Raw genomic sequence first — 18,621 nt, forward strand, 5'->3', positions numbered from 1 at the left:
TTTGGACACTAGGATTTGATGAGGATAAATTAACTTTGGAAAGAGTAGAGAGGCAGATAACAGAAATGATATCAGGACTGTACAATGTTAGTTATGAGAATAGGCTGATGGCATGTGGACTGCAAAGTGAGGTAGAAGGAGATGCAATATGATTTGAGACATTTTAACAGTTGAGAGGTAGTTATAGGGTTTGATACTGCGGAGTTCTTTTATTTGGTAGGTATTTTTGCACGTAGGATAGTTGGACTGTGGAAGAATGCATTGCATGATAGAGTAGTGAGAGTACAAACAGTGAATGATGTTAAGAAGTTGTGTGATTAGACTAGACTTTGTCTAGGATGTGCCTCCTATGATCACTCTAGACTCCATGAAGGTCCTGAATAATAATAACACTATGTTTCTTCATTACTGTGAATCCTAGTGGCCAGTGCATTCATACTGGGTTGGTTGATTGTTTTATGGGAGGAATTGGGGAATACTGGTCCCAACATAAAACTCTCAGTTTGGCTGCAGTTCCAGGTTCACTTGTGAGATGTATTGTTAGATTCTGATACTTTCACAGCCTCAAAATATAGGTTCTCAACTTTTTTTTTTTAGTCCAACTTCTAGTCAATTTGCTGATATTTCTTCAGCCTCCAAATTCAGATCCTGTCTTAAATAACATCCTAGATGTGTATCCTTGAATCCTTAAACCAGCACCTGCACCCATGTCTCTTGGGTGCAGGGTGCTAGTTTAAAAGTAGTCTGATTTTATATATTTTATTTTATATTGCTTTGTTCTTGACTGAATTTCACCTTGTTCTTAGGATGATTCATCTATTTGCAAGACTGTAAAATTATAGCTCAAGCAGAAATTAGCAATTCAGGCCAAGAAAACCCCCTAGAGAATTTCATATGTGGTAAGTAGAAGGAAGAATGATTATGGTAAGATGATGTTAATGATAGAATGGTAACTGCTGCAGAAGACCTCATTGAGATCTTCAGTGAACAGTTTATAATGGTATTTTCATCCTCATCAGGGTGAATTCATGAAAAACTCAAGTGTAGAGGACATAGGAGAGGATGGCTTAATTGTAAGTAGGAGGTATACTAGGAAATAAATAAAGCTTGATGTCAATAAGGCAATAGAATTTGATGACATGTCATCACATGTCTTAAGGGAATGTTCCAGGGAATTGGCAGTAACATGAGCATGCCTGTTTAATAAAGCTTACAATAGCACCGAGGTTCCAAGAGAGTGGAAAGATGGTAACACCACATAAAGGTGGTGATAAGGCTGTTGCTATAAATTATAGGCCAATCTGTGTATCTCGAGTTGTGAAGGTACCACAGAGATTAGTGAGTGCTAGGATACAGAAATTGGCTGATAACGGCAGTATTCTCTGTGGTTGTCAGCATCGATTTGTTAAAGGGAGATCATGTTTTACTAAACTTATATACCATAAAGTGGTGACAAATGCCTGTTTAATAAACCTTACAATAGCACGAAGGTTCCAAGAGAGTGGAAAGATGGTAACACCACATAAAGGTGGTGATAAGGCTGTTGCTATAAATTATAGGCCAATCTGTGTATCTCGAGTTGTGAAGGTACCACAGAGATTAGTGAGTGCTATACAGAAATTAGCTGATAACGGCAGTATTCTCTGTGGTTGTCAGCATCGATTTGTTAAAGGGAGATCATGTTTTACTAAACTTATATACCATAAAGTGGTGACAAATGTCTTGGACAATGGAGATACATATAATATAGTGGTATACTTAGATTTTTCAAAAGCTTTTGATAGACTGCCACACGACAAGCTGTTCAATAAATTGAAATGGATGGAATTGGATAACAGACTAGTGAGTTGAATCAGTGACTAGTTGTCAGATAGGTATCAGAAAGTTCTGAATATATTATATTGATTATATCAGTTTTTTACTTTTTAGTGCCTTACATCAGTTATGTACCCTGAAGATGCCAACAGCCTTAGTGTGAAACTAGTTGGTATAACATAGTTGTTTATTATATGCACTTGATCAATATAATCCCATTAAAAGTCATTTCAGATTCCTCCTTTTTCTATTCCTCTTGCCCACATATGGTACTAATGTGCTATACGTTTCGTGGCCTTTTGTGTGTGGATTAGATATAAACAAAAAAAAAAGGGAGGGGGGCATAACTAGCAGGTTCTTTCATGGAGAATGGTTGGTGAGTGGAATGCATTTCCTGACATTATGATGAATGCAGATACGTTGAATGAATTTAAGGTACAGTTTGAAGGACTGTGTGTGTAACAGTGTTTGCCTCCTGTGGTGAGTCTTTGGAGGTCTGGTGTTAATGTGGTCTGTGTGGTCTGTAAAGCTTGGTGGAAAATGAACAGGGGGACCATTCCTTTCCTGAAAATTATATAAGGATATGGTAAGAAAGGGAGTGGTTAATTTATTTTACTTTTGCATGGAGAATACTAGTGAGTGAAAGCATTGTCAGATAGGGTTCAGCATGGATTTAAAGTGGTGTGATAAATATTGTAGCAGTTAGGTATGGACCTAGTGTGATGAGTCAAAAGACTCATCACACTAGGTCTATCAAGGGTATTCACATGTAGATTCATTGTATAATGTATGGCGACGCAATGATCCATGGTGTTCAAGATAGGATGCATGAGGAGTGTTTGCCAGGAGGAACAATAGAAAGGGTGGCTATGGCAATTAAGAGAGGTGAAAGGGTGGATGAGATGATTGTGATGGTAGGAACGAATGACTTGAGTGGTAATGTAAGTCGGGCAGCGAGAGATATGAGATTTTTGCTTGAGACTGTACAGAAGAAGACAGAGAGAGGAAAAATAGTGTGCGTGTTGCCTAGGTATGATAATGATGAGCTGAGCAGAAGAGCGGTGATATTGAATGGCATAATAGCGAGAATGTGTGACAAGAGAGGACTGGTATATGTGGATGCTTGGAGTGAGTTTGAGGAAAGAGAGGAATTGTATGCGAGAGACCATTTACATTTGAATGAGGAAGGACGTAGGCATCTGGAGAGATTGCTGTTCTGAACGAGTCAGTGTGTCCCAGGGAGGATGATAGCAGGGGTGGCCCCTTGTGGGAATGGATACTTGGGAGAAGGGAGACAATGTCAGGTAACACTGAGCCCAGTAGAGTCTAGAAGGGATAATGCTGGGTATAGAAACAATGGCATTTATATGCTTTATACTAATGCCGGGAGTATCCGGAATAAGGGAGAGGAATTGGTGGCGCAGATAGCATCAGCATGGCCAAAAATTATTGCGATCACTGAGACGTGGTTGACAGAAGGGGATATAACAACAGGAATAGAAGTCGCTGGGTATAGCATTTTTCGTCAGGATAGGAGGGGAAAGCGTGGTGGTGGGGTACTGCTTATGATAAGTGATGACCTATGTCCTCTAAGAGTGGAGAATTTGGAAGGAAGTGAGACAAATGATTTTGAGAGCGTATGGTGTGTGAGGTAGAGGTAGGCAAGACAGGATATTTAGTGGGGTGTTGCTACAGACCCAGGAGCACAGAGGATGGGGACCAGGAGATGTTTAGACAGTTAAGTTTGGCAAGTGCAAGAAGAATGATTGTTATGGGAGATTTTAACTTCAGTAGTATAAATTGGAGAGAGGAAGATGCGTGTAGCAATAGGGGAATGGAATTTCTACAATTCTTGAGGGACAAATGTCTTAGGCAACATGTAACAGAGGGAACAAGAGGTTCAAAAGTTTTGGATTTGGTTATAGCATCAGAAGAGTTGATAATAACTGAGTTGACATCTCTCCCACCAGTTGGGGAGAGTGACCATATGGTGTTGACTTGGAAAATGAATAGACATGCAGGAGTATCAAAGAGACGGGAACTTATGTGGAATTATAAGGCAGGTGATTATAATAGTCTTAGACGTCAACTTCGGGAAGTTTCATGGAGGGAGGAATTGGAAGGCCGGGATATCACTAGTGCGTGGGAAATTGTGAAAGAATATTTGTTATCAGCAATGGTAAGTTGTATACCACGAGTGAAGAAGAGGACGCAATTTGGAGTAAAGTGGATGACAAACAATATTAAACAGGAATTGCATGCGAAAAAGAGGCTAAAGAGATATAAGGAGACAGGTGAAGAGAAGATGCATGAAGAATATAAGACACAGGCCAGAAGAGTGACTAGTGTGGTAAGGAAAGCGAAACTGGAATATGAGAGGAGATTGGCCCTAAGATCCAAAGAAAATCCTACGGAATTTTTTAGCTATGTGGCCAGTAGGAGGAGAAATGACTGTGGAAGAATGATATTGTGGAATAAAAATGGGAATAGAGTGACTGATGCAGAGGATATAGTGGAATTGTTCATATTGGAGTATTTCATCCTAGAGGAGTCAGTTTTAATGCTAGAGGGATAGGACTGGTTCGAGGTCTGGAGGCACAGGAGGAGAGTGTGTTTCAGATACTGAGTACTCTGGATGTCAGTAAAGCTGTGGGACTGGATGGTATTTCACCACGAGTTTTGAGAGAATGTGCTAGGGAATTGACAGTGCCTTTAACATGGCTTCTCAATGAAAGTCAGGCCTTGGCAAAGGTGCCCAGGGAATGGAAGGAAGGTAAGATAGTGCCATTGCATAAGGGTGGTAACAGACTGGAAGTGTCTAATTATAGGCCAGTCCGTGTGTCATCAGTAGTTAAGATCTTGGAGAAAGTAGTGAGGGACCGTATACAGCATTGGGCAGATGAGGGTAATGTTATCTGTGAGAATCAACATGGATTTGTGAAAGGGTGCTCTTGTTTTAGCAATATGCTAGCCTTTTATAATAAAGTTACAAGAACATTAGATGAGGGAAAGGCATATACTGCAATTTTCTTAGACTTGTGAAGGCATTTGACAGGGTCCCACATGATAAGCTGATATTTAAGTTGCAGCACATGGGTCTGGATGTCAGATTGGTCAACTGGATTCAGGATTGGCTGTCTGATAGGTATCAGAGAGTTGTGTATGGTGGAGCAGTTTCCAGGAGGTAGAGGGTTACAAGTGGGGTCCCACAGGGCTCAGTACTAGGACCTATATTGTTTAACCTTTATATCAATGACATAGCCAGTGGATTGCAGGGGGATATTCAGTTGTTTGCGAATGATGCGAAGCTGGGAAGGATTATTAGTAATAGTGCAGATGTGGTAGCCCTGCAAGAGGATTTGAATAAGCTAGATAGATGGGCAAATGAATTGGGGTATCAGTCAGTTTAAGGCAGCAAAATGTAAGGTCTTGAGGTTTGGGAAACATCGATGGGATGCTGCATACTCTATGGGAGGAGTTATACTGGAGGAAGTAGGGGAGACAAGAGATCTGGGATTGATGAGTGATAGAAACCTGAAATTTAGGGGACATATTGCAAAGGTGGTGAAGGTAACACGGAGGATTGCTGCAATTATGAGAAGGACACTGACCTGCAGAGATAGAAGGGTTATCATTCCATTGTATAAGTCTCTGATCAGACCACACTTGGACTATTGTTCTCAGATTTGATCCCCAGGATTTGAAGGGGATAAATTAACTGTCGAAAGGATACAAAGATGGTTTCAGGACTGTACAAGGATAGTTATGAGGATCAGCGGAGAGAATGTGGACTGCAGAGTTTGGTGAATAGAAGAAGGAGAGGTGATATGATTGAGACTTTTAAACTGTTGAGAGGTGGTTACAGGGTTGACACTGGGGAGTTCTTTCGCTTGGTTGAACAGCGGGAAGGAGTGATGACAAGAGGCCATCCCTGGAAGTTACGAAAGGAAACTGTGAGCAAGAGGGTAAGGAGTGGTTTCTTTGTGTGGAGGGTGGTTGAGCCGTGGAATGCATTGCCTGATGGAGTGGTGGGAGCGAGAACGGTCAGTGAGTTTAAAGAGTGGTATGATAGACTTTGTGTTTCTCAGGGGGGGGGGGGGACTTCCCCTCGATGAGTCTTGATAGACTGTCTTAGAAAGGACCTCCCTCGATGAGTCTTTTGACTCCTTGGAGGCCTGAATAATAATAATAATAATAATGATGAATGCTGTTACATCATATGTTTTGTTTATTTATTTTTCTAGGGCTTTGGATTTTTCTTCACTTACATCTGTTACATAACATCACCAAACTTAGTTCTGTCCATTTCATGTTAAAGTGAAAAAGTAAAATCTGGAAGAATAATTTGTTTTTAAAATTTCTCGATATACGTTTTTCTAATTTGTTACCTCAACAAGCATGTATAATCTTACACCAACATAGCTTGAAATCATAAAAATAAATTAACAAATGGATTCTGTTTGTATTTTGATTTTGTTCATTGAGCATAAGGATTCAAAAATAATTTTTGAATTATTGTTAAAATGTCTTAATATGTTAAGTGTTATTTCTGATCTGAACAAAATAATTTCATTGTTCTGAGACTCCCCAACATGAGTGTGATATTATTGGGAAGTAATCCCATATTACTTTAATACAGAGTGAAAATCCTAGTACTTTTGTACTGTGATTTTATTGTACTATAGCAGAATGATAAATCTCCATTAAAGAAGTAAACCATAAAGTTCTAGAAAATTTTGAAGTGGTGCTGGGCATGCTAATGTCTATGCTTGAGAGATTACTGCCTTTCACAAAAGGAGGTGCAAAGATAATTGAGAACATCTCTGTGAAAGAGATTTACCATTAGCTTTTTTTGTTCTAAGCTTCTTCCTGTACTAGCCTTAATTTATCTGTTTCTATATTTAATTTTCTTATTTTACTAAAAATCATCTGAATAGCTAAAATGTGTAATACATTCACTACTGAGAAAGGAGGAATGCCTATATATCAGTCACAAGGATAGTGCAATATCTGTCCTTCATTTGGAAAGACCTTGGTTTAAATTTGGGATTTGAACCTTTTTAAGTACTCAGTCTTAACTCTGCTCATCTCAGAGCTAGGAGTTGGTCACTTCATGTTTCAAATTCCTTCTAAATTCTTGGATTAATCTGCTCTATCAGTAGTAACACAAATATTAAGATATTGCTTGAATTGTGATTCCATGTGACTCCCATGTGAATTTTTGCACTTTATTTACCACTATTATTAGCCCTTCCCTTTTCTAGAAAGTTTCATAAAGCCTACCTGTATGTCTGTGATTGATTGACTTTGCTGTTTAGGTTTCAATAAGAAGCAATCTTTCCTCATTCTCTTATATCAGCTGCCCTTTCCAATGATTTGAAAAATCCCTCTTCTTCCTTATTATTTCCCCTGTAAGGAAATAATTCTTTTACAGTAAAAAGGTAAGACTCATTCTTACCTTTTTATTGTAAAGTAGCTTCTAGTATTCATTACCAATGTAGACATTTTTATTATTATTAGTTGACATCTCCATCCAGGTCCTCCTCCATTTTCATCTATTAAAGGTATTTTTGTCTGATAACCGTGTATGTGCCTCTCTGGCTGTTTTACTTTTTTTCAGGAGAAAAATCCGTATTCTCATGAAATAAACCTTAAATTAAATAAACTCACTAATGCCTTTTTATTTCTTGAACCACATGCTTCATTACCTACTGCTCTCATGAAAATTGAAGATAAAGATAACTTTGAAAGAATGCTAAATGAAACTAGCAGTAACAGCAATGTGTTGGAAAACATTAAAGAGGAATGTACTGAGGAGCGCGCGCACACACACACACACACATGAAGGGTGAAGTAACAACCTTCAACCTTGGTATTACTTCTGGGTCTGGCTTCCACTGATGAGACCTCAATAAAGGTCGAAACGGTATGGATAGTCGCTCTTCCCATAATGCATAGCATTATACATATCTGTAAGGATATGTGTTCTGCATTATGGGATAATAGGCAATTGATGTGAAGTCATTATCCTCTATAAACGAGTTGCTCGGTCATAAAGTTACTCCATGCGCAAATTTGTTTTCTTACACTTGGATAAAGGATGAAACCAAGAATATAATTTCTTGGCATCTTTTTTATAATATAACCGTATATTATCGCGTATAATGAAAAATTTATGGTAAAAAATACTACTTAAAGTTAGGGGTTCGCATTATATGCAGATCCTAAAACATATAACATCTTATTAGACTTGCACACACAATATATACTACCTAATGCCTATGCAACCAAATCTACTTGACCCACTCGCATTCGGTGACCAAGCGCGCATCGTATCTGCGCATAAAGCTACTTACATTACTGGCTTTATGCGCAGGTACGATGTGCGCTCCGTTGCCAAATGATAGAGCACAGTGAGATAGATATAGGACAGTTAGGTATATCGGTTTAACCACAAAATTATTCGTTATTATTAAATATTATTCGTTAAACAAACCTAGCCTGAAAATGAGCCAACAGAAAACTAAACATTCATCTTTTGAAGCAGGATTTAAATTGCGTGTCATGCAATTTGCAGAAGAACATAATAACAGTGTTGCTATGAGAGAATTTGGTGTAGAGTAATATTAGACTTTGGCATAAGCAAAAAGACAGTCTTGAAAAATCCCCAAAACAAAACGTGCCCGTCATGGAGATGTAGCATCCTTTCCAGAACTCGAAGAAGAGCTAAATGAATGGATTTTGATGCAACGACAAGATGGCATTATAGTAACAAGAAATGCAATTCGTTTTCGAGCTCTACAACTCAAGAATGGTAAATTCAAGGACATACCAGGTATTTCATCTTTTCTTGCTTCGCCTGGGTGGTGCAACAGATTTATGGAACACATAGCATTAACATTATGACACTGGACAAAAATTGCGCAGAAGTTACCAAAGCGGCTTGAAGAATAAGTGCAGTCCTTCCATAAATTTATCATAAAATTATGGAAGTGTCACGGATATGAACTTTCCCAAATTGGCAATATGGATGAGACGCTCGTATACTTTGATATGCCTGGGAATCGAACAGGAAACCAATAGGTAAAAAGGGTGTCTTCATAAAAACAACAGGACATGAAAAAACGCATTTTACCGTTGTTCTAGCATACATGGCAGACGGAACCAAATTAAAGCCAACAGTGATATTTAAAAGGAAGAAAATTCCAAAGCATGTGAAATTTCCACCAGGTGTAATTGTTCGTGCCAATCAGAAAGGTTGGATGGATGAAGAAGGTATACAATTGTGGCTGGATCAAGTATGGAACATATGTCCAGGTAGCTTCTTACGTCAACAAAGCATGCTAGTCTGGGATATGTTCTGGGTGCATTTAACAGTGGCAAGCAAAGAGAAAGCACGTGAGCTACGTACAGACCTAGCAGTCATACCAGGTGGTCTAACTTCCGTTTTGCAGCCGCTTGATGTCAGCTTGAATAAGCCATTTAAAGATCACTTACGTGAAAAATGGAGAGAATGGATGTCATCTGGTTTGGTGAAGATGACAAAGGGTGGGACTTTTCAGAAGCCTGAGATCACCCTAGTCACCAGCTGGGATAAAGAAGCATGGGATTTGATACCATCTGAAATGATTCAACGCTCATTTCTTAAATGTGGAATAAGTAATTCAGTGGATGGATCCGAAGATCACGTCATATACGAAAGCGAGGATGATGCACAACAAAATGGAGAGTATGAAGACGATGACGAGAACTGCTACACTGATGATGGAATCCCTACAGATGAATTTATAAATGAAATGTTTGATGACTCAAAAGATGAAGAAGAATTTAAAGCATTTTGACATTTTTTTTTAAAATAAATATTTCTTTCGTTAATTCATATTGTATTATTTATAATGTATGGAACAAGATTAACAGATCGCATTATACACGGACATGGCATTTTAGGGCTAGTTTTCAAACAAAATTTCTAGTTTGCATTATACATGGATCGCATTATATGCGATAATATATGGTAGGTGGAAAAATTTTCAATACCTAATATCTCTAGTGTTCCTGATTTTGCACTTCCAAACTCTCACTAAACAACAATTTATCCAAACATCTAACTCATTTAAATGTAATCCATCAGGCATGTATAAGTCCTTTCATCCATTGAATTCACTCCATATATCAATAAACTGCACACCATTCCTCTTGCACAATCTTCTTATGGACTCATTAGCAATCATGGCCCTCTTTCTCAATTCTGTCCTATCATACCGATGCAGCAGACAATTTTTACTTGCTTGCTCTTCATTGTTGCTTCTTGCAACAACTCTTTAATATCGTCTCTCATTGCATATTTCTCCCCCTTCAAATCATTTGTTCCTACCATAGCAATCATCTTTCACTTCTCCCTTCAGCAAACTAACAGCATCACTAAAATCCTTGATTTTTGCATCTGGGAAACAGGCTTTTGTCACTTGCTCATTAACTATACCTCTTATCATCCAATCTCTATAGAAATACTGTAACCCTATTTGCAGTTTTTTGTACTTTCATACTTTCAAATTCACTTTTTTTTTTTTTTTTTCATTTTCTCACCTGCTGTACTACACAATTGTTTCTCCAGTTGCTCCAGTTCTCCTTTTGTTCTGTGAATGATGCAATGTAAATGTGCTATTTCTCTCCTTACTGTCACTTCATTGGCCACTTCTTTCACGCTCTCATTCCAGGCAGTATCACAACTTCCACATTCACCAGACCACTTTTGCTATCCTTTCTTACATCGTTAACATGCATCAGTTCAAAATCACCACAAAAGATATTCACCATCAGTGCCACAGCAGGATTCATACCTGTAGACTGGAAAGAATATTCTGTCTACTTGAACAACCAAGTCATTCCTCACTCGTCATTGTTAAAACTCAAAAGATATGAAAATATTCTTAGTTTGTTATTCAAATGAAAAACTTAAAAAAAAATAAAAATGCTTATCTCTAACCTTAGATTTATTTAGCATATGGCATAATAAAGACACATGACATAAGAATATATAAATACATATTTATGCAGACAATAAAAATGAGACAAGTAATGCACATATACAAATATCAGGTAAAAAAAAAAAGTCACTAAAATTTTAAGTCTGGTTCAGATAGCCAATCAAGAGCTGAAGGATCTGCCTCAAAAAAGTCTCTCGGTCACCAGGGTAGGCTCTTATGCTGCAGTCCTCCACAATGTGCTGGATGGTTTGGTTTATGGTTGCACTGGGGTGTGGATTTTGGTTGAGAAGGATATACTTGTTTAAGTCTGGTGCCAATTTTTCTTTCCAAGTTTCTAGCCATTTCGAATTGACATTAAAATTGCTATTTACTAGTTCTTTAGCCAGTATATTAGTGGAGGCCTTTGGGATTTAGGACGATTCATATTTATATATGGGAGGTCTTCATGTATTGGTATCAGGGGATTGCTGTTTATTTTTTTGTACTCTTTTACTAGAGTATCTTGTCTGTGCAGGTCGGTGGCACAATATTGCTCAGAGTTGGAAGCCAGTTGAGGAGAGTGGATTTGACACAACCTGTTATTGTCCTCATCGCTGCATTTATGAGTGTCGATTTTCTTGATATGAGGACTCTTTAAGCCATACTGGTGAACAGTATTCTGCTGCAGAGTAGACTAGGGCCAATGTGGAGTATTGCAGTGTAATAGCAGAAGAGCCCCATGTAGTACCACTCAGTTTTAGTATGATGTTATTACAGGTTCTGTTCTTTAAAGAGAGATTCTCCAGATGTCTTTTGAAAGATAGCGTTCTATATCTTGGTGCTGCAGCATTGTGTTGTTAAAGCTGACCTGAAGTTTCCTGTTTGCCAATTTGGCGTTTAGGTGAAAAGAGCTAACCTCAGTTTTATTGAGGTTTGGTGCTAGTCTCCATTTATGAAAGTATTACCCAATGGTTCTGAGGTCATTTCTGGGAATATCTTCAGTTATTTCAATGCTCTTGTGTTGGGTGGCAAGGGCTATATCATCAGCATAAGCATTTTTTTTTTTTTTTTATCTAGTTGTTGGTAGATCAGATAAGTTGGATAAGAATTGGTGCTAATACTGAGCCCTGTGGGAGCCCATTGTTCAGCTTTCTCGGTTCCTTAGTTATTAACCTTAGATTATAACCTTAATACTGCATAATTAATCATCAGTCATTGTTAGTCATGAATCACTTTGAGTAAATCTCTGTTGTCTTTTATTAGTTCAAGATTACATTACCAGACAGTACTATTTTGAATTTTTGACTTTCCATAGTGGTAGAAAAAGCCTATTGACATTAACAAAGTACATCACATGTTAAAAGCCACTGACAGTATATATCTTGAAAGTGGTATTAATTGCTAAATGAGTAGTGTATTGAAAAATGTGGACATATTTATGTGTGTTTTTATTTTTGATGTCATGTTTGTAATATCACCTTTTTATAATTTTAGAAAAAATGGGAAAAATAAGAAGACAGAGGAAGAAATATCATACTGTAGCTAAAGTGTCTCAGAGTGATATTTTAAAGTCAGAATATGAAAATGAGTCAGAGCAGAATAGATGCTTAGCAGAATCACAGGTAATAATTTCATTTTACAATATTGCATTATGAACATTTGATAAATGTGAACTCTTTATTTTAATTTGAGAAATTTCTTTGATACCTGTACAGATGCAAAGATGATTAAGTACGCTTCAATTTTACTACTTCTTGGTAATATATGTTGGTCATTACCTTTACTTCACATTACTTAACAGCTGTTTTATAGTCTACTATTAGGTGCAAACAGTATCTCTGTTTATAAAAACACACCCAAAAAAAAATTAGAGCTTTGTAAAAGGTCTGATTTTTTTTTCTCCCCTTCTAAATTAATTTTACTGTTTAATCTTTACCTGGAATTAGTTAATTGCCAATACTAGATTACTGGGAAGAGACCTTTCAAATAGCCTATAAAAATACAGAGAACTGACAATAGTTTCTAATCCATTGTCTTATCTTTGCCTTTTCTTGGTGGCTGTTATTTTATCGTATCTATCCGGATACTGAATGACAAAGGATGAGCTGGCATTTTGAAACTTAGCTTGCCAAATTGTATTCTATTGTTTAAACCACAAACAAAATTATGGTAGAGCACGTTGAAATATCAGACTGGCTTAACAAGGCCCTTGCTATTAACATCACAGCACCAGGATTAACAGTGAAGAGTCAACTACAAGAAGAAACTCAACCTCAGCAGAATCAAAAATAAGCACTCCAGCAGAAGAAACATGTATCACTGTAAAAGGAATAGAACTATCAGAATTAACCCACGTCAATTATTCTTTATTTGTAGAATTTTCACCTGAGTATAACAGGCATCATCAGTACAAGTACAAGGCTAATTAAACAATACCTGTTATATTCACAAAGTGCTGCCCAAGTAGCTAAGGTTAAATTTCCTAAATTTATTTAATTATCATTATTATTTATTTTATTTTTTATTTATTTAAATTTAATTATTCAATTATAATTATTAAAAAAAAAACTTTTGGAAGACCATATAATCTCAGTGGGCGCCCGAAGGAGGTCTTTAGTGTTTTCTTTTAATCTTCATCCCATATCGATATTTTTTCTATAAGGACATTAAACTTTTTTATTTGACTACCAGTAGGATCTGAAGTGAGGGGCCTATAAGTCAAATAGTCGCAGAGTAACAGTGATATTTTTCTCTCGTATTCTCTTCTGTCTTGGATGACTACAGGCTTCCCTTTGTCAGCTTTCGTAATAATTAGGTTCTTGTTATTTTTTAGCGAATTCAGTGCTTTTTGTCCAGCATACGATAGGTTCAGCTGCGGAGGCTTGGCGATCAAATGAATTTTTGCACACTGGAATCTTGTTATGTTAGTAATGTTTAATGTCTGTTAGCTCATGTAATGTTAGTAAAGTACATAAGCCAGGAATTCCATTAAGACCGGTTGCAAACTGTATAGGCTGTCCCACTTACAAAATATCAAAATTTCTGCTACATATATAAAAAATTCTGTGGACTTCAGATATAAAATTTCCGATCTGCATCTAGACGATTCGGAGATTATGATTAGTCTAGATGTTGTTGTTTAGGGTGATTAGTTTAGATGTTGTTGTTTAAGGTGATTAGTCTAGATGTTTTTGGGGTGCTTAAGGGTCAAAGCTGTATAACTGAGAGAAGACCTCCACATAGCCTTTAAAGGAATGCGGAGAACCGACCAGGGCTTCTGACCCAATGTCCAATCCTCACCTTCTCGTGGTGCACCCTGTTGGGTATCTATTTGGATAATGAATGAACGAAGATGGGCTGGCAATTTGGGATTTAGCTGATCAAATTGTATTCTTATTGGTTAAACCAAAATAAAAAATGATGGTGCAACATGACAAAATTTCATGCCGGCTGGGGCGTCGCCCGGTTCAACAATCACCAGGGTTAAAGATCGGTACTATCAACGTAAAAAGCCTGAATGGCAAAGAAATGGAGCTAGCTGAGGAATTAGAAAAGTACCAGATCGACATAATAGGGGTGACAGAAACAAAAAAGACCAAAACTGGTGAGATCTTTCTGAGCAATAAATACAAAATGTTATATTCAGGCAATGACAATCAAGGAAAAGAAGGAGTAGCCATAGTATTCAACACAAAATACGAGGCTAATCTTCTTGAATGGCAGTCAGTCTCAAGTAGAGTAATGTGGACAAATATGAGAATGGGGAACTAGACAGTCAGACTTATTTGTGCCTGTGGTCCCACAGAAGGTTCTACTAAGGTAGAAGTGGAGGAATTTTTTGACGCTTTAGAAAAAGCAACTGACACAATGAAAAAGGAAAAGTTGGTCCTTGTTGGGGATCTAATTAGCAGAATAGGAAATGATTGTGAGATATACAAAAATATTTTGGGAAAATTTGGAGAAAAGAGCAAAGCTAATAATAATGGCAAATATCTGTTAGATTTCTGATCAGGACATGGACTGATTATTACTAACACCATGTTCCAACATAAAAATGTGCACAAATTCACATAGAGAGAAGAGACGAGGAATAAGAAAAGTCTCATTCACTATGTTATTGTTGATAGTGATGTTTTCTCCCTGGTGCAGGACACCAGAGTGTACAGAGGATTTGAAATTGGAAGTGATCACTATCTAGTCTTGAGCAAGATAAAATTGAATTTCATATTGAAAAGAATAACATGTAAGAAAGTTTTAAAGCGAATAAAAGTTGAGCAGCTCTCAGATGTGAACTGTAGACTAACTTCAAAGATTATTGAAGAAAAAATGAAAGAGTTTGAGAACAGGAATCAAACCTTGGAGATTCAATGGCAAACTATGAAGAAAACATTTATTGATTCTGCCAGAGAGGCATGTGGTGTGATTTTCTGTAAGGATAAAAAAATCAGAACTCCCTGGTGAACACAGGAAGTTAAAGAGGCAGTGAAGGAAAAGAAGGCATATCAAAAGTTCCTGTCAAATAAGTCAGTTTGTGCTCTTAGAGAATACAGAGACAAATGCGAGAATGCTAAACACTGTGTAAAACTAGCTAAACAAAAGTCATGGGAGGACTTTGGCAAGAATATAGAAAATAAATATCAAGAAGGCGGCAAAATATTCTGGAGGTTGTTGAAGAAGCTTAGGAATGGAGGAAAGAGTGCTGTAAAAGGAGTCAGAGATGATAAAGGTGACATGAAAACGGAAGAAAAAGATATCCTTGAAGTATGGAGTAATTACTTTGAAAAACTGCTAAATGAAACAAGCAGTGATGACAGCACAGTGGGAAAAAACACTGACCAGGCATGCAGTCAGGAATACATATTTATACTTTAAGTAGAAAAATCCATCAAAGGTTTGAAATGTGAAAAGGCAGCAGGAGTAGATGATATTCGACCAGAAATGCTGAAGTATGGTGGTATAAGAATCTTACAGTGGCTGCACTACATAGTTCAGAAAGCATGGACAGAGGGACGAATTCCCGATGATTGGAGTAGAGCTCTCATAGTACCCATATATAAAAAGGGAAATAAAACTGAATTATTTACAGAGGTATTTCTCTACTGAGTGTTCCTGGCAAGATCTATGCAGGTATACTTGAGAAATGGTTGAGAAGAATTATGGAAGAAAAGCTTGGTGAAGAACAAGCTGGATTCAGGCCAAATAGAGGTGGATCATATCTTCACTTTATGACAAATAGTCGAGAAAGCATGGGAATATAACAGAGATCTGCATTTAAGATTTGTCGATTTGGAAAAAGCATATGACAAGGTGCTAAGAGAGAAGCTATTCAATACGCAACAGTTATATGGTGTCAATGGGGCATTATATCAAGCAATACTTAGTCTTTATTTGAGTTGTGAGTCAGCAGTTAGAATTGAAGGAAGTACAGGAAGATAGTTTAATGTTAAATCTGGTGTGAGACAAGGATGTACATTATACCCTCTGTTATTCATGATCTATATGGATCACATTATGAAGGAAAGTGGTATTGAACATGATATCAAAATTGGAGATGTTAATTTCAGCTCTTTGCTTTATGTGGATGATGTTATACTTCTAAATAAATCCGCTACAAGTCTGCAAGATTCCCTGACTAAATTGAATAACTGTTGTAGTAGATATGGTAGGAAGGTCAGCAATAAAAAGACAAAGACAATGAAAATAGGCAGAATCATTGAAAATGTCAACTGTGTTCTAAATGGAGAACCTGTGGAACAAGTAAAACATTTCAGCTACTTATGCACGATTTTTACTGAAGATGGTAAATTAAATATAAAAATAGACAACAGAATCAACAAAACTGGTATGATGGGAAGTCAATTGAATAAATTCATATGGAATAAGAGAGAAATTAGTCAGAACACTAAATTAGCTGTATACAAGACAGTGTTCAAACCAGTTTTAACTTATGGATCTGAGAGGTGGGTCAGAAGTAAAACACTTGACTAAAGACTAGAGGCTGCAGATATGAGAGTCCTGAGAATGATTATAGGCATGAACAGATGGCATCAATGGCAATATCATATTAAAAACAAGGATATTAGGAAAGAACTTGACATTGTCAACATCCTGGAATGCGTTAGCAGAGCTAATCTCAGGTGGTATGGTCACTTAAACAGAATAGACGAAGAAAGATTAGCGAAACAAGTGTTCTCTGCCAGGTTGACAGCAAAACGACCCAGAGGAAGACCAAGATATAGGTGGATTGATATGGTATAAAGTGCCTTAGACGATAGACATATAAGATCTGATAATCTTGGAGTCTTGACAAGTAACAGACTGATTTGGAGGAAAATTGTAGATAAGAAGTTTGTAATGATGTAAATTTTTTCATGTAGTACTATCATATCCTGTACACCCCTTGAGGATACATGGCAGGAATTTGATGATGATAGATGTTGTTTCGCTATTTACGAATGTTCTGTTGGTGGACAGCATAGAATTACCACACCAAGAATTTCCTCCAGATATTGTCAAATTATTTGAATTTGTAATAAAGTCTGGTTATTTTTCCTTCAAAAACCAGTTATGCCAACAAATCGAAGGGACAGCAATGGGTAATCCAATATCTCCTGCTATTGCTAACTACTTCATGGAGCATTTTGAGCAGCGTATCTTTGACAACATTACACCCAGACCTAACATTTGGTTCAGATATGTGGACGACATTTTTGCCATATGGAAGGACCTCAGAAGAACTACAATTGTTTCTCTCAAAAATTAATGCACTTCATCCAAGGATCCTGTTCACCCTAGAAGTAGAAGTAAATAAGCAGTTAGCATTTCTAGACCTCTTGATTCTTCGCCAACCAGATAGTTATCTACAATTCATACTCTATTGGAAAGAGACTCATACAGGCCAGTACATCCACGCTGAATCACATCACCATCCCAGCCAAAAGGCAGGTACTATAAAAACATTAGTTCATAGAGCTCACTCCTTTTGTTCTTCAGAAGAACTTTTACAAAAAGAATTACAGTATATTAATTCCTCCTTCATATCCAATGGCTATAAGAAGTCCTTCATAAAAAGAGCTTTAAGCAGTCGTGCTCCATCATCTTCTTCAAGTACAGAAGAACCTACACGTATATCTATCCCCTATGTGCAAGGGGTTAGTGAACGTATAGCTAAGGTGCTAAAACCACTAAATGTCTGTGTGGCTTTTCGACCCGTCAGAAAAATCTCCACTTTCCTAATATTTCCTAATATCATCACATCAATTGGTCATTATCCGGATGTCTACCAGATTCATTGCTCATGTGGATTATCATATTTCGGACAAACAGGAAGATCTGCTCAGGTCCAGTTAGAAGAACACCAGTCGTACATCCAATACCTTGAACCCAAACAGTCTGGAATTGCAGAACATGCCATCAACACCAGACATAGAGTTAAGTGGAACAAGACAAAAGTCATTCACAAAAGTCAGTTCCTAATGGAATGACTATACAAAGAAGCGTGTGAAACATTACTTCACTTCCCTAACCTAAACAGATCCATTGGGTCTGTTTAGGTTAGGGAAGTGAAGTAATGTTTCAGTGGTCTTTCCCCATTCTGGGAGATAGTACTTTATAAAGCAGCAAATCTTTCCTAACACACACACACACACACACACACACACACACACACACACACACACACACACACACACACACACACACACCACACACACACACACACACCACACACACACACACACACACACACACACACACACTAAAAAAAAGGACATTTTTTTAAAATTATTATAATTAAATAATTATTATTAAATAATTAAATTTAAATAAAAATAAACAAATA

The 18,621-nt window shown here is 37.2% G+C and overlaps 1 protein-coding gene across 1 annotated transcript in view; it reads left to right on the forward strand.

Annotated features, from left to right (window-relative positions):
* Positions 1-822: 822 nt before the first annotated feature.
* Positions 823-18,621, forward strand: part of LOC150109697 (ribosome biogenesis protein SLX9 homolog) — a 93,366-nt gene continuing 75,567 nt past the window's right edge. The window contains exons 1-2 of the mRNA XM_090409765.1: positions 823-899; positions 12,276-12,403. Of these exons, the coding sequence (XP_090265891.1) occupies positions 12,281-12,403 (123 nt within the window). The 5' untranslated portion in view covers positions 823-899; positions 12,276-12,280. The remainder of the gene's footprint in view (positions 900-12,275; positions 12,404-18,621) is intronic.

This window comes from Typopeltis vanoorti, chromosome 2 (assembly GCF_054136105.1).
Source record: "Typopeltis vanoorti isolate ZY-2024b chromosome 2, IOZ_Tvanoo_1.0, whole genome shotgun sequence".
Taxonomy (NCBI): domain Eukaryota; kingdom Metazoa; phylum Arthropoda; class Arachnida; order Uropygi; family Thelyphonidae; genus Typopeltis; species Typopeltis vanoorti.